We start from the raw sequence: 13,673 nt of genomic DNA on the forward strand, positions 1-13,673 counted from the left end.
CACTTTGCAAATACTTTTTGGTTACTCATATGCCCAGGTGCAGTGCTAAAATCCTGATCTCATCAGGCCACGCCCACCTTCCACCTTAAGACTATTAAGTCTTTTGGCCTAGCTGTACTTTCAGATTTACTCAGACTTTTGCTGCAGAAGTCTCTAGAATAACAACCCTTAAATGGAGAGATGAGGAAAGTTTGTATATGGAATATTTGGGAGCATCAACTTATACATTAATTTGCCATATATGTGTGTGTGTATGTGCGTGCCTGCAAAGTCAGTTCAGTCGTGTCCAACTCTTTGCCACACGATGGACTGTAGCCCACCAGGCTCCTCTGTCCGTGGGATTCTCCAGCCAAGAATACTGGAGTGGGTTGCCATGCCCTCCTCCAGGGGATCTCCCTAACCCAGGGATTGAACCCATGTCTCCTGTGTCTCCTGCATTGGCAGCCGGGTTCTTCACCACTAGCGCTACCTGGAATTGATCTCTCTCTCTCTCTCTCTCTATCAGATCAGATCAGATCAGTCGCTCAGTCGTGTCCGACTCTTTGCGATCCCATGAATCGCAGCACGCCAGGCCTCCCTGTCCATCACCAACTCCCAGAGTTCACTCAAACTCATGTCCATCGAGTCAGTGATGCCATGCAGCCATCTCATCCTCTGTCGTCCTCTTCTCCTCCTGCCCCCAATCCCTCCCAGCATCAGAGTCTTTTCCAATGAGTCAACTCTTCACATGAGGTGGCCAAAGTACTGGAGTTTCAGCTTTAGCATCATTCCTTCCAAAGAAATCCCAGGGCTGATCTCCTTCAGAATGGACTGGTTGGATCTCCTTGCAGTCCAAGGGACTCTCAAGAGTCTTCTCCAACACCACAGTTCAAAAGCATCAATTCTTCGGCGCTCAGGCTTCTTCACAGTCCAACTCTCATATCCATACATGACCACAGGAAAAACCACAGCCTTGACTAGACGAACCTTTGTTGGCAAAGTAATGTCTCTGCTTTTGAATATGCTATCTAGGTTGGTCATAACTTTCCTTCCAAGGAGTAAGCATCTGTTAATTTCATGGCTGCAGTCACCATCTGCAGTGATTTTGGAGCCCAGAAAAATAAAGTCTGACACTGTTTCCCCTGTTTCCCCATCTATTTCCCATGAAGTGATGGGACCGGATGCCATGATCTTCGTTTTCTGAATGTTGAGCTTTAAGCCAACTTTTTCTCTCCTCTTTCACTTTCATCAAGAGGCTTTTTAGTTCCTCTTCACTTTCTGCCATAAGGGTGGTGTCATCTGCCTGTCTGACGTTATTGATATTTCTCCCAGCAATCTTGATTTCAGCTTGTGTTTCTTCCAGTCCAGCGTTTCTCATGATGTACTCTGCATAGAAGTTAAATAAGCAGGGTAACAATATACAGCCTTGACGTACTCCTTTTCCTATTTGGAACCAGTCTGTTGTTCCATGTCCAGTTGTAACTGTTGCTTCCTGACCTGCATACAAATTTCGCAAGAGGCAGATCAGGTGGATTAAAAAAAAAACACTCTTAACTTTTTATTATACCCTCCTTATTTAAAGAGATGTTTCTCACAGTTTCCAGTTTTCAGTGGTTTGAGGCACTCGACTTTAAATGAAAATATCTTTAGACTGCCTTGGAGGTGGGGAGGTGCAGAGTAAGAGAATTTTCTTCCTGGTCCTAATGTCCACCTAATTTTTAAAGCATAGGTTCGTTATTCTTATTATATTTTAAGCTTACAATTACATGCGTATATTATTAGACGCCTGGATGTCCCATTTCACTTTTCTTAATTTGTGGGGGATGAGTGGAGGGAGGGACAGGGTAAAAAATACTTTCCCTCTGAGAAAAGAAAGACGGTGTATATGGAAACTGATATTAAAACATTGGTGTGAGACTGGGAGGTCAGTAGGGGTCAATGGTACATTTAGCCCTCTCCTCAAAGGTGATTCTCTTCTACCTACACCCGTAAAATAAATAAAGCGAATTTCTTATGCACGCAAATAGTTTTTGCATTGGACCAGTTGGTCCAGTTCTCCAATCTGCTAACTGCCTTACCGCCTTCGTTTCAGTTCACTATCTCTCTGCTGCTGCACTACCTCTACCCTTTTCCATATCCAAACCCTCCACCTAACCTCCCTCCTCTTCTGGCTTCTAGTCACTCTCGACTTTCTGCCACCTTCGCCCTCAGCATCCCCAGCGGGCACGTGACTGGGGGGCTCCGCAGACCGGGCCCCAAGTTACCTTGAGTCAAAGCCAGAGCTCGGCGGTGAGTGACCTGGAGGGTGCGGCAGGGGCAAGGAGGCAGAAAATGCGTTCGTTTCACGTGGCATCTCAGCGCAAATTTGCCTGGAATTGTTGGCGAGGAAGCGGGCAGGTTTTATTATTTACTTATAGCCTACGTGCTATTTTCGCCCTGGGGCTTCGCTTGGTTTTCAGAAACTTCATTCAAAGGCCAGGCGAGGCGGCCCACGAGGTCGGGACAGCGCGTTGTAGATGACCTCAAAGCTACTTCCTCCCCCTCCTAGCCCTTCTTTCTCTCCCCTAGTCACCTTTGCATAAACAAAACTGCCCCCGGGGCTAGAGAGGTCTAGCTGTCTCTTGCAAAGGGTTAAGATTTGTCGAATCGCACGAGGGGGAGGAGATTCCCCACAGACAAGTAAAAAGGGTGATGGACAAACGTGCGGGCACTAAGACCGCAAGGCATTCATTTCCTCCTACGGTGGATGCGGACGCCGGGAGGAGGAGAGTCCCGGAGAGAGGAGCTGGGAGCGGAGGCACAGGCAATGCTCAACCCCGACTGTAGCTGAGAGAGGCTGGGGGAAACCGGTTGCCGGAGATCGACCGGCGAGGGGAAGACCTTGGGGGGTGGGTGGGGGAAACAGACTGGAGAGCACTCGAAATCTAGCGCTTTACAGATTATTTTATTTTGTGTAGAGAACACGTAGCGACTCCGAAGATCAGCCCCAGTGAACATGTCAGTGTTGACTTTACAAGAATATGAATTCGAAAAGCAGTTCAACGAGAATGAAGCCATCCAGTGGATGCAGGAAAACTGGTAGGTGATGCTTTCGTGTGATACTGTCCCCAGGAGCCCCGCGCGTTTTCCCGGTGTGCCTTAATGTCGGTACTCCCTTTCTGGGGCGTGAATGGGGCGAGGAATCGCGGGTAGCGGGAGCGGATCGCTGAGTTCCCGGGTCTCCCCGGTGCAGGAGACCTTGGAGCTGCATGAAGCGCGTGAGTCTGTGGGTGCCCCTGGGTGAACCGTGGCTACACATGCATCTTTAACATAGATTATATAACATAGAACATACATGTGTACATAGAGTGCGACAGGGAAGGCGGGAGAGACGCCACAGACCCTACCTGAGCTACTCCTGGTTTCCCTCTAGATTTGGGTTTTCTTGCTTGGCCTCCTGCAAACAGAGTGTGAAAGGCAGTGGAGGGAGGACCTGGTCTCCGGCTCTGTTTAACCCTTTCCCATCCGCCGTCCTCTGCTCTCTGGTCCTCGCCCTGTCCCCATCCCTCCTGTCTGCCCTTCCTTTCTCCTTGCAGCTCTTCTACTTCACTGTCTTCCTCCTTGCTGCTCCCCAGCCAGATTCCTCCTTTCCTGGACCCCTTTTCCCCACGCAGATCCCTTTCCAGTTTCATGAAGAGACGGAGGCGGGGAGTGGGGGAGGAGGGGACAATGAAAACAGTAATAAAAATGAATGAATCCGAGCGAGTGGAGCCACGCCATTATTAAGTTTGTTTTACGGAAACGCCTTTTGGACACACTCGATTCTAATTTAGTGGGAAGCTGCTGATTGGAGTTGAGACACAGATTAAAAACCCCTGGGTCCGCAGAGTCCTTGGGGGGTGGGGAGTGTTCCCCACACAACTTCTAACCCGGGAAAGCATCTTTTCTTGTTAACTGTGTTCCCTCCGCCAGTCCTTCTGGAAATCCCTGTGTGGGAAGCGATCCCGTGTCACCTTGCAATATTTAACAGGGGAGGGTGTGTATGTTCATCTCGCTTCTAGCTTGTAGACGGAGCTGCTGTGGCAGACATTCTCTAACCACCCCCCCTTAACCCCGTGTCTGACGATCAGTAAAAAGAAAGCCCAAGGCAACCCCCAGCTAGGCAGCTGCTGGCAGCCTCCCAGGTACTGTTGGAGAGGGTCGGGCCGAGGGACCTCTGGGAAGGTGGGGGATTCCGCCTGCCGCGTGCGCTAGCGCGTGCCCCCAGCGCCCTCACGACCTGCCTTCCCTCCCCCAGCTCATCAATGGGAAACCGGAGACGCTAGCGCGCCTGGAGGCTGGGCGGGTGGGTGCTCTGCGCCGGAACCCGGCAATGGGGGCTCAACGTCTTCTCCTCTGGAGGTTCGGCCGCCGCTCCCGCCTTCTCCCTCGCGGCCGGCCCGCCGGGGACCAGCTGGCCATTTGTGGTCTTAGGCTGGGCCCGCCCCGTGCGCCATGCGCGCCGGCGGGGTCGGGCCGGTTGGGGCGGGCGCGGCGCGCGGCCTGGCGGGCTCACACTTGCTGCGGCGTGGCTGGGGGCTTCCTCGGGCGCGGGGGCCGGAGGGCTACAGCCGGAAGCCAGGAGGGACACGCAATTCGCTCGGAAGGCTGGGAAGTGCGGCAGCGCTCTGGGCCGAGGCCCCTCCTGGGCCTCCGAGGGCGGAGGCGCGGAGGGTGGGTCCGGAAGATGGTTGTGCACCGGGAGGCTCGATCCCGTAGGAGTTTAGACAATTAAGGCCTCTGCGCTTAGGGAAGCCAAGCGTCCCTCGGGCCCCACTAAAGGGACCTCTGTCCAGGCACTTCCTCCTCCTGCGTAGGGGGTGGTGCTGAAGGCCGGGCGGGGGCGGTGGCGCCGGGAGCCGCGCGGCGAACCAGCAGAAGGCGAAGGTCTTCTTTGCGACTGTTAGTGTCTTGTCACACCGCTCAGTCCATCTTCCCGTCCCATCGGCCCTGCGCTCTCTGTGTTTCCTAATATCTGACCAGTCTTCACCTTGCTGCACCCTTGTTGAACCTGCCCCTCCGGAACTGGCCTACCCTCGGGCCGGATGCTCGAGCTCACTGTGGGCTAGCCCCTCTCCTTGCACCTCCTCGGTGGATACTCCTCCTACTCACTTGTTGCCTTTTCTCTGGGGCCACTTTCTGTGCTTCCACCACCTCCTGGTACTATTTCCCGCCTCTTTCTCTATTGGACTTCCCTGGTGGCTCAGACCGTAAAGCGTCTGTGTACAATGTGAGAGACCTGGGTTCGATCCCTGGGTTGGGAAGATTCCCTGGAGAGGGAAATGGCAACCCACTCCAGTACTCTTGCCTTGAAAATCCCATGGACGGAGGAGCTTGGTGCAGGCTACTATCCATGGGGTCCCGAAGAGTCGGGCACGACTGAGCCACTTCACTTTCACTTTCTCTATTGACCAATACACCAATACACCCGAATCAAACAGGGCATAACCCTCTGGGGATTGAAAATGGGAAAAAATGCACCAATTTATCTTTGCCTGTTGGACTCTTACCACTCTGAGCTCTTTTTCTGTACATTTCATCTGGCAGTATCTTTCCTAGCTTTTATTCATATGCGTAAGTATTTAGATGTATGTCTGTGCCTCCTAGGAGAAGGAAATGGCAACCCACTCCAGTATTCTTGCCTGGAGAATTCCATGACCAGAGGAGCCTGGCAGGCTGCAGTCTACGGGGTCACAGAGAGTCGGACACGGCTGAGTGACTAACACACTGTGCCTCCTACTAGACCATCATCTCTTCAGGGCGTGTTTCTCATTCCACTCTTGAATGCATCTTGAAGAACGCATTGTACAGGGCAGATACCTGGGAAAAGTCTTAATTAGTGAGTTAAAGTGATGATGGATGTCTATTTTATTGCCAGCACTGCTACCTGAACCTTAGCAGACTTGGCCTTCCCTTGAGTTTTGAATACTATGCCATAGTCACATATTAGGAGTTCCCCTTTCTGACTTTTTCTCTCTTTGACCCTAATTGTCTTGCTTCCTTTTTTTATCCCAGAGTGTATGCGTTTCTCCCAGTATCCTTGGGTGCCCATTTTATAGACCTCTCCCAAAATGTCAACAGCCAAAAAGTCTTGAACTAGGTGTATTAGAAAATGAAGGTTTTCCTTTTCATTTCCCTTGTTAACCAAGGCTCACATGCTCTTGAGGAGAGGGAAAGTTTAGGAAGCACAAAGTCTTGCATGTGCCAGACTCATTAACTACAGATGACTTGAAATAGCTTCTGGAGGAAAAACAATGTTGTGAAGTTTCTACTGTATTTTTTTGACAAATTATTTTCAGTTGTCCTTAAAAATTCCCTAGACATAGCCTCAAATAAAACTCAGTTTACAGAATTAAGTTATAACTTATCTCTCAAAGATTAAGCTGCACTCACTGTGTTTTGAAGAATTGCAAGGAAGGTCAGGAGTGTTGTTTTGTCAGGGTGCTGTCTGCACTTTGAATATGATTTAAGAAGGCCTTTATTAAACTTATCCTATAATCTGTATTCATTACTTTATTACATATTAATGTAATGGGACCCTTATTTTGGAGTGGTGTTTTTATAAACTAGAGTTGAACTGAAGCAAATTTATCAAGTTTATTGCTGCTCAAACAATGATTAACCCTGTATTCATTGTTTTAGACATGGGATAAATACTATAGACCATTTTACTTTTCTAGCAAATAGTTTCACATATAATACATTAGAAAAACTATGGGAAAATGCAGAGTAATAAATATGCCTTGGAGAATCACCCTGAGCCGCATCTTTATATGTCAGTTAAAAAGTATCCTGGGTAATATTATCTGGTAAATGAGAGGATATTGCATGAGATAGAGGAAAATACCTGTTTTTAGCTTAACAGCATTTTTAAGTTCTGATTTGACACTGAAAAGTCCTTGTGGTTTTACAGCATTGAAAATAGAGGTGTTTTGTTCTTTTATGAGATGTCTGGCCTTTACCTGTTATTTTCACAAGTAGCTGACTTCATTTATGGGGTCTGCTGGGAAGGGGGCAAAATCGCCTAGGGATTGGTAAGGTGACATAAAATTCACTGACTGAGAAGGGCAGCTGGGCTCTGCTCTGCCTTCTCTTTCAGCAGCCTGCCAGGTCTGAGCTAGCAGTGGTGGATGCTAGTTGCTTCAGTTGTAATTGTCTGACCAATGATGATTATCTTCTGATGTCGGCTGACACGGTGTTCACCAATAAGAAAGCAGGAGGCCTGTGCTGACTGCTGTAACATTATGTCTGTGAGGTGACGTCATCACAGGGTTTGCCTAGAACCTCACGAAACCCTCCCCCGCTCCCCTATGACATCCTTCACACCCAGCCTTTCACTGCTTTGTATATTTTTCTGACCTTCTTTCCACCCGTGGTAATGGTTATAAAGATTTTATTGTTTTGTATTTTGTATGCTGTGTTTGAGGTCTATAAGATAGTGTGGGGATTTTTAGAAGTAAATACTGTCTGGCTAAGGAAACTATCTACAGATTGGTTTTTACTAAGGAAAAAATTAAACACTGTTAAAAAGAAATTGCACATCTTTTTGTTTTTTCTTAGATGTGAGATTTGGAAGGTAACATACAATTTCAATATGAAAAAACATAAAAGTGTTATAAGCCTGTGTTAGATTTTTACTCAAAATATAGCATCTAATGTCTATCACACTTTGGAATGCAGGCTGTTTTTCCTGGAGTGACAATTGTTTTGCATTGATCTTTAAAATCCTCCTTGTGACTTGTGTGTTTTTGTAAGAAAAGTGGCTGGAAAACAGTACCGTCTGTGGTCATAAGACAGAAAAGGCCACAGTGTCTCATTTAATCAATACAAATGTGGTCAGCTGTCTAGGAAACTACTGTGTCCACACTGTACCCAGTGTGTTTTTGCCATTTAGTTTGGAGAATCACAGTTCATATTAGCCTTAAAATTGAAAATCCTAAGTGTGAGGAACTTAACATTTATTCAATAAACTTTAGAAAGCATTTGAGATGTTGGCCTCTTAGGCACTAGGTTAAGAGTGAGAACACTGAGAAAATGTATACAGAGAAAAATTGCAATCTCTGTTGTGATCCTAGCAAATAATATTGTCTCAACTTTAATCTGAACTTTTATGTGATGTATATTCATGCAGTCTGGCTTCTCTAGGGTTTCCAGGAATCATGCAAATTATTTATGATTATCTGTCTCTATATTCGCATTAGTAATAAATATGAATATAGTGATAAAATGTTTACATAGGCCTTTTGTTAAACTGGAAGTTAAATTTTGTGGTCTAGACACGACTCCTTGGTTCTTTTAATGTTCAGTTCAGTTCAGTTCAGTCACTCAGTCCTGTCTAACTCTTTGCGACCCCATGAATTACAGCACACCAGGCCTCCCTGTCCATCACCAACTCCTGGAGTTCACCCAAACTCATGTACATCGAGTCGGTGATGCCATCTAGCCATCTCATCCTCTCTTGTCCCCTTCTCCTGCCCTCAATCTTTCCCAGCATCAGGGTCTTTTCAAATGAGTCAGTTCTTCCCATCAGGTGGCCAAAGTACTGGAGTTTCAGCTTTAGCATCAGCCGTTCCAGTGAACACCCAGGACTGATCTCCTTTAGGATGGACTGGTTGGATCTCCTTGCAGTCCAAGGGACTCTCAAGAGTCTTCTCCAACACCATAGTTCAAAAGCATCAATTCTTTGGCGCTTAGCTTTCTTCACCATCCAACTCTCACATCCATACATGACCATTGGAAAAACCATAGCCTTGACTAGGCGGACCTTTGTTGGCAAAGTAATGTCTCTGCTTTTTAATAATGCTATCTAGGTTGGTCATACCTTTCCTTCAAACATAAAGCATTTTGTGAGGACAGAAATGCACATTCTTATTTCAGATGTATACTTTATCAAATTAAAGTAAAGGTAAGCCATACTGTTGATTGAGGTCACAATAAATTTCTCTCTCCAATTCCAAATTATACAGTTTGATTTTTTTTTTTTTTAAGTAGGAACGTGTCCTGCCTCTTTAAGGGAAGGTTATAACAGACACTTGTTTGACTTGAACATGACAACTTTTATGTCTGGGTTTCAGGAATGTATCTAATAGGGCAAAGGACCCCCAGGGACAAGAGTCATCTAATCTAACAGCAATAAAAGATTAAACATAAACCTGCCTCTGGAGAGCAAAAAACAATAGGATAATTGGCTCAGGGACCTTGTGGCATCTGGAAATAGACTGCGCACACGTACATTGGATATATCATTAACAAATACTCCAGCACTGCCCATTGCCTGGGAAACAGAGTCTGATTTAGAGGCGCTGGAAGGATTTAGTTACTGTCTGCAGTGAAGGTTATAAGGGGTATAAAGGACCAGTCTAGTCCAGAGGCCAGCCTGTGTGGAGCCAGAGAATCTGGTGTGTCTGGTCCGGTAGGAAGAACCAGGGATATGGTTGGGAACTAAGTGCTGAGAGATTTTTCACAGGATTGCCTCGCAGAGGTCTAATCACTTTGGGGCATTGCTTTGAACACTTGCTTCTTCTGTATTTCCTCGTTAGAAGGGATTTCCATGTGAGCACATGAGAAGTAATGTTTTGTTTTTAGTTCGCTGTGTCTAGGAAGACTTGGTGTTCCTTTTTCCATAAGAGTCTTTGCATTGTCTCAGTCAGCATACAAAGGGTTACTGGAGCAGGGAGAAGAGGGTGGAGAAGAATGGCTCCAAATCCTATGGGATTATAGTTGTAACAAAATTTCTGTAATTGAATTAATGATGAGATTTTGGTTTTACCTTTTATAAATTTAGAAAAAGTTCTGCACTTAAACTGCAGACAACTTAAGTGTTCTTTTTGGAAACAAGAAAACAAGAAATATGGTTAGAAATATTCCAAAGGACCAAAAAAGAAAATAATCACTATAAGGAAAATACTGCATACTTAATATGTGTTAGGTATATTAGACGTGATTTTTCTAAAAGAGTGTTAATTTTCCTCAAAAAATAATATTTCTTGAAGTAAATTTTAAAATTTAATTTGCTAAACATTTATGACTTCTGTAACATTAGAAGAAAAAGTACCTTCATTCTTTTTCAGGTAATTTTTTAAGGCAACTTTTTTCCTATCGTAGAAAAAAAATCTTTTTTTAATTTGACAACTACTCTAAAATAAAGCATAAGAAATTGTTCATCATTTCATATTCTAGAGCAACATGTTTATGAGTCTAATACCAAAATTACAGCCTATCAGGTATACAGTGTTCTGATTGGCACAGTCTCTGAGTATGTAGTTAGAGTTCCAACTGGTAGAGGGTGAGGGCTATACAATTGTCCTTGACTTTGCAAAACATTTAAACAGAAATTTTCACATTATAAACTTGGATAAATTTTTAAATGTTCAAACAAATTTTCACATATTTTAAACACTTGATATCTATTTATACTTTATCTTGAAAATAGGCTTTCATTTGAATGCCATATGATATGAATATTGTGGTACTTTTACAAAGAAATCTTTATTATTGAATTCTTTTTTAATTGAGCCAATGTTGATGCTTATCCCTCGTTAGCAGATAAGAAATGGTCAACATCCTGCAGCTGCTATGTAGGCTTGGATTGGTATTTATGTGGATAGTTCAGGCAAACCAGAGAGCTGCTTTTTTAAATTTGCATTATTACATAGAGAGACTAACACACTCACAAAGGAAATCTGCACAGAATAAGCTGGACGAAAAAAAAGAAGAAAGACTCTACTGTGTTTTTGTGAATTATCTCTTGGCTAAGGAACAAAAAGCTCAGTTTTGGGGAGACTGTTTCTTCCCCACAAAACATTTGGTATCCAGAGCCTCTTTTTTCCCCAGCAATGCTGAAGGGACAGGGTATAGGGACTCAAGCTGGTGAGTTATGCTCATCCTACCTTCGCACATTGAAATGCTGTTCTTGTTCAGTTGCTCAGTTGTGTCTTAGTCTTTGCAACCCCATGGACTGCAGCACACCAGGCTTCCCTGTCCTACAGTGTCTCCCGGAGTTTGCTCACACTCATGTCCATTGAGTCGGTGATGTTATCCAGCCGTCTCATCCTCTGTCATCCCCTTCTCCTCCTGCTCTCAATCTTACTCAGCATCAGAGTCTTCTACAATGAGTCAGCTGTTTGCATCAAGTAGCCAAAGTATTAGAGCTTCAGCTTCAGCCTCAGTTCTTCCAGTGAATATTTAGGGTCGATTTCCTTTATGATTGACTGGTTTGATCTCCTTGCTGTCCAAGGGACTCACTGGAACATAGATTCTAACGAAAAGTGGTGCAATTGTATACTCCTTTCGGGATAAACCTTTTCTTAGTGAGTAGAATACATAGTCTCTTTTATATTTATAGTCTGTCTTGTCTAGATGTGCTCTAATAGATTTAAACTATTTTCCTTAGGTGGTTACAATATAACAGTTCCAAATGCCTTGTTGATATGCAAAGTGTAGAATATTTGGAATATAGGTAGTTTACCCAAGTATTGCTATAAGCTGTGTTTTCATTGATCTTGGATCAGACCATCAATAGCATGCCAATTGTCTTCAGTAGTTGGCTTAAATTGCTTTTTTTTCACCTGAAAATAATACTCTTGTTTTCTCATGAGTTCAGCTGAGTTTAAAGATTTAATATTTCCACGCTAGTTCCTGAAGTTTGTATATGTGTTGGTTTTCATCAAATTATATGCGTCTGGAGGCCTAGAATTAGGAGATATACATAAAATCTTTACTTTTCTCTTAAGATCTTATGTAGAAAGGTATTAGGATGCATCTTCATAGAGCTATGTATTGTCACAAACACTTTGTAAGGGAATAAACTCCTATTAAGTTGTAGCTGCTGCTTTTTTTTTTTTCTTCAGTTTCTTTTGTAGTTATAGTTTCTTCATTCAGTGGGTAGGCCTGGTGCAAGTAACTTGAAATTATACATTGTCAGAAATTTAGGTAACATAAGAAAAAATAGAGTAAAAGTTACCTTTAGGTAAACATTTTGGTGTAAATCTTTTTAAACATCTTTCTTTCCATTTATCCATCTTTATATTTTTAGCAAGAATATTTTCATAGAGTTCATACCCTATTTTTCTGTAACCTGACTTTTTTTTCTTGATAAAGGTTGGAACATTTTTCCCTATTCTTAAATACTTCTTCACCAAATTGTTAAGTGGGATAATTGTGTTTCTTTAATGTAGTGTTTGTTCTAGCTGACATTGGAAAAGCTTGAGGAGACATGTGTCACTGTTTTCAAAAGAGCAAAGACTACACTGGTTAATAGACCAGTAGAATAAATATGCAGTATATTTCAGATTATTTTCTTCATGGATTATGTCTTCTTTGGGTAATAACATCAGTTTGCTGTGTAGAACAAACCACCAATCAAGGAATAGTGTTAAGATGCTTTTAACTGCAAGTAACATTATAATTAGGAGAAGGCAATGGCACCCCACTCCAGTACTCTTGCCTGGAAAATCCCATGGATGGAGGAGCCTGGTGGGCTGCAGTCCATGGGGTCGCTAAGAGTCGGACATGACTGAGCATCTTCACTTTCACTTTTCACTTTGACACATTGAAGAAGGAAATGGCAACCCATTCCAGTGTTCTTACCTGGAGAATCCCAGGGACAGGGGAGCCTGGTGGGCTGCTGTCTATGGGGTCGCACAGAGCCAGACACGACTGAAGCGACTTAGCAGCAGCAGCAGCAGCATTATAACTGTGGCTTAAAACATAAAACTTTTACTTATTTCATATAAGAGTAGCTCCGATTGGAAAACTTTGTAGTCGTTCAGTGGCTTAATAATGGTATTAGTGTTTCAGGTTCTATCTGGGTTTTTACCGTCCTTACTACATCTACCTGCTTCTGTGATGGCCTGCTTCTGAGCCTTGTCAGGCCCTAGTTCACCTTTCTCTGTTGGTGTTCATTCTCAGGCTTGACTAAGTCACACCCAGCAATTTGTGTTGTTGAGGCGGGGAAGCAGGTCAGAGGTGCTATTTGAATACAGTGATAAGCGGATGAGGTCAGTGGATGAAATAGCACACTACTATGGTTATGCAGGTTGGGCTTTTTCTACTTTCTTACACAGACCTGCAGATGACTCAGCACAGGGCTGACACAGGAAGGTACAGGAAGGTATCACATGAACATATGAAAAGTCAGCATGGCTCGGAATGCTGTTTTTCCTCTTGTACTTAGGATCTCAAGAAAAGCAGGTCTGGGAGATCCGTGAACGTTAGTTTTCGTGTACTTCCTCTGCACTAGGTAACATAAAGTTCAGATGAAAACTCCCCATATTCCAGGCAACATAGGTTCATTGTCTCACCGTGTTAGTCGCTCAGTTGTGTCCAACTCTTTGCCACCCCATGGACTGTAGCCTACCAGGTTGTCTGTCCATGGAATTTTCCAGGCAAGAACACTGGAGTGAGTTGCCATTCCCTTCTCCAGGGGATCTTCCCAACCCAGGGATCGAACCCTGGTCCTCTTTCACCGTGGGCAGATTCTTCATCTTCTGAGCCACCAACGAAACCCCTGTCTCACTGTAACAAGACTTAAAGTCCTTGGTTACAAAAGAGAAGGTAATCACTAACCAACCGATATGAAGTCCGGATTATACTCCACAAAGTTTTTGTATGGATTAGTACTGTCTCCCTCTGTCCATTTTCCTTATAGGTGGTGCAATTGATTCTCATTACTTGAC

The 13,673-nt window shown here is 44.3% G+C and overlaps 1 protein-coding gene across 4 annotated transcripts in view; it reads left to right on the forward strand.

Moving 5' to 3' along the window:
* The first annotated feature begins 2,170 nt into the window (after positions 1 to 2,170).
* The window catches only part of ELOVL6 (ELOVL fatty acid elongase 6), a 134,618-nt gene continuing 123,115 nt past the window's right edge, over positions 2,171 to 13,673 (forward strand). Inside the window, exons 1-2 of one of the 4 annotated variants that reach the window (XM_061419397.1) lie at positions 2,171 to 2,268; positions 2,937 to 3,057. In XM_061419397.1, the coding sequence (XP_061275381.1) occupies positions 2,975 to 3,057 (83 nt within the window). In that variant the 5' untranslated portion in view covers positions 2,171 to 2,268; positions 2,937 to 2,974. Of the gene's footprint in view, positions 2,269 to 2,563; positions 3,058 to 3,261; positions 4,143 to 13,673 lie in introns of those variants that run through there. The other 3 variants (XM_061419396.1, XM_061419395.1, XM_061419398.1) reach the window with 3 other exon arrangements.

Source organism: Bos javanicus, chromosome 6, assembly GCF_032452875.1.
Source record: "Bos javanicus breed banteng chromosome 6, ARS-OSU_banteng_1.0, whole genome shotgun sequence".
NCBI classification, from domain to species: domain Eukaryota; kingdom Metazoa; phylum Chordata; class Mammalia; order Artiodactyla; family Bovidae; genus Bos; species Bos javanicus.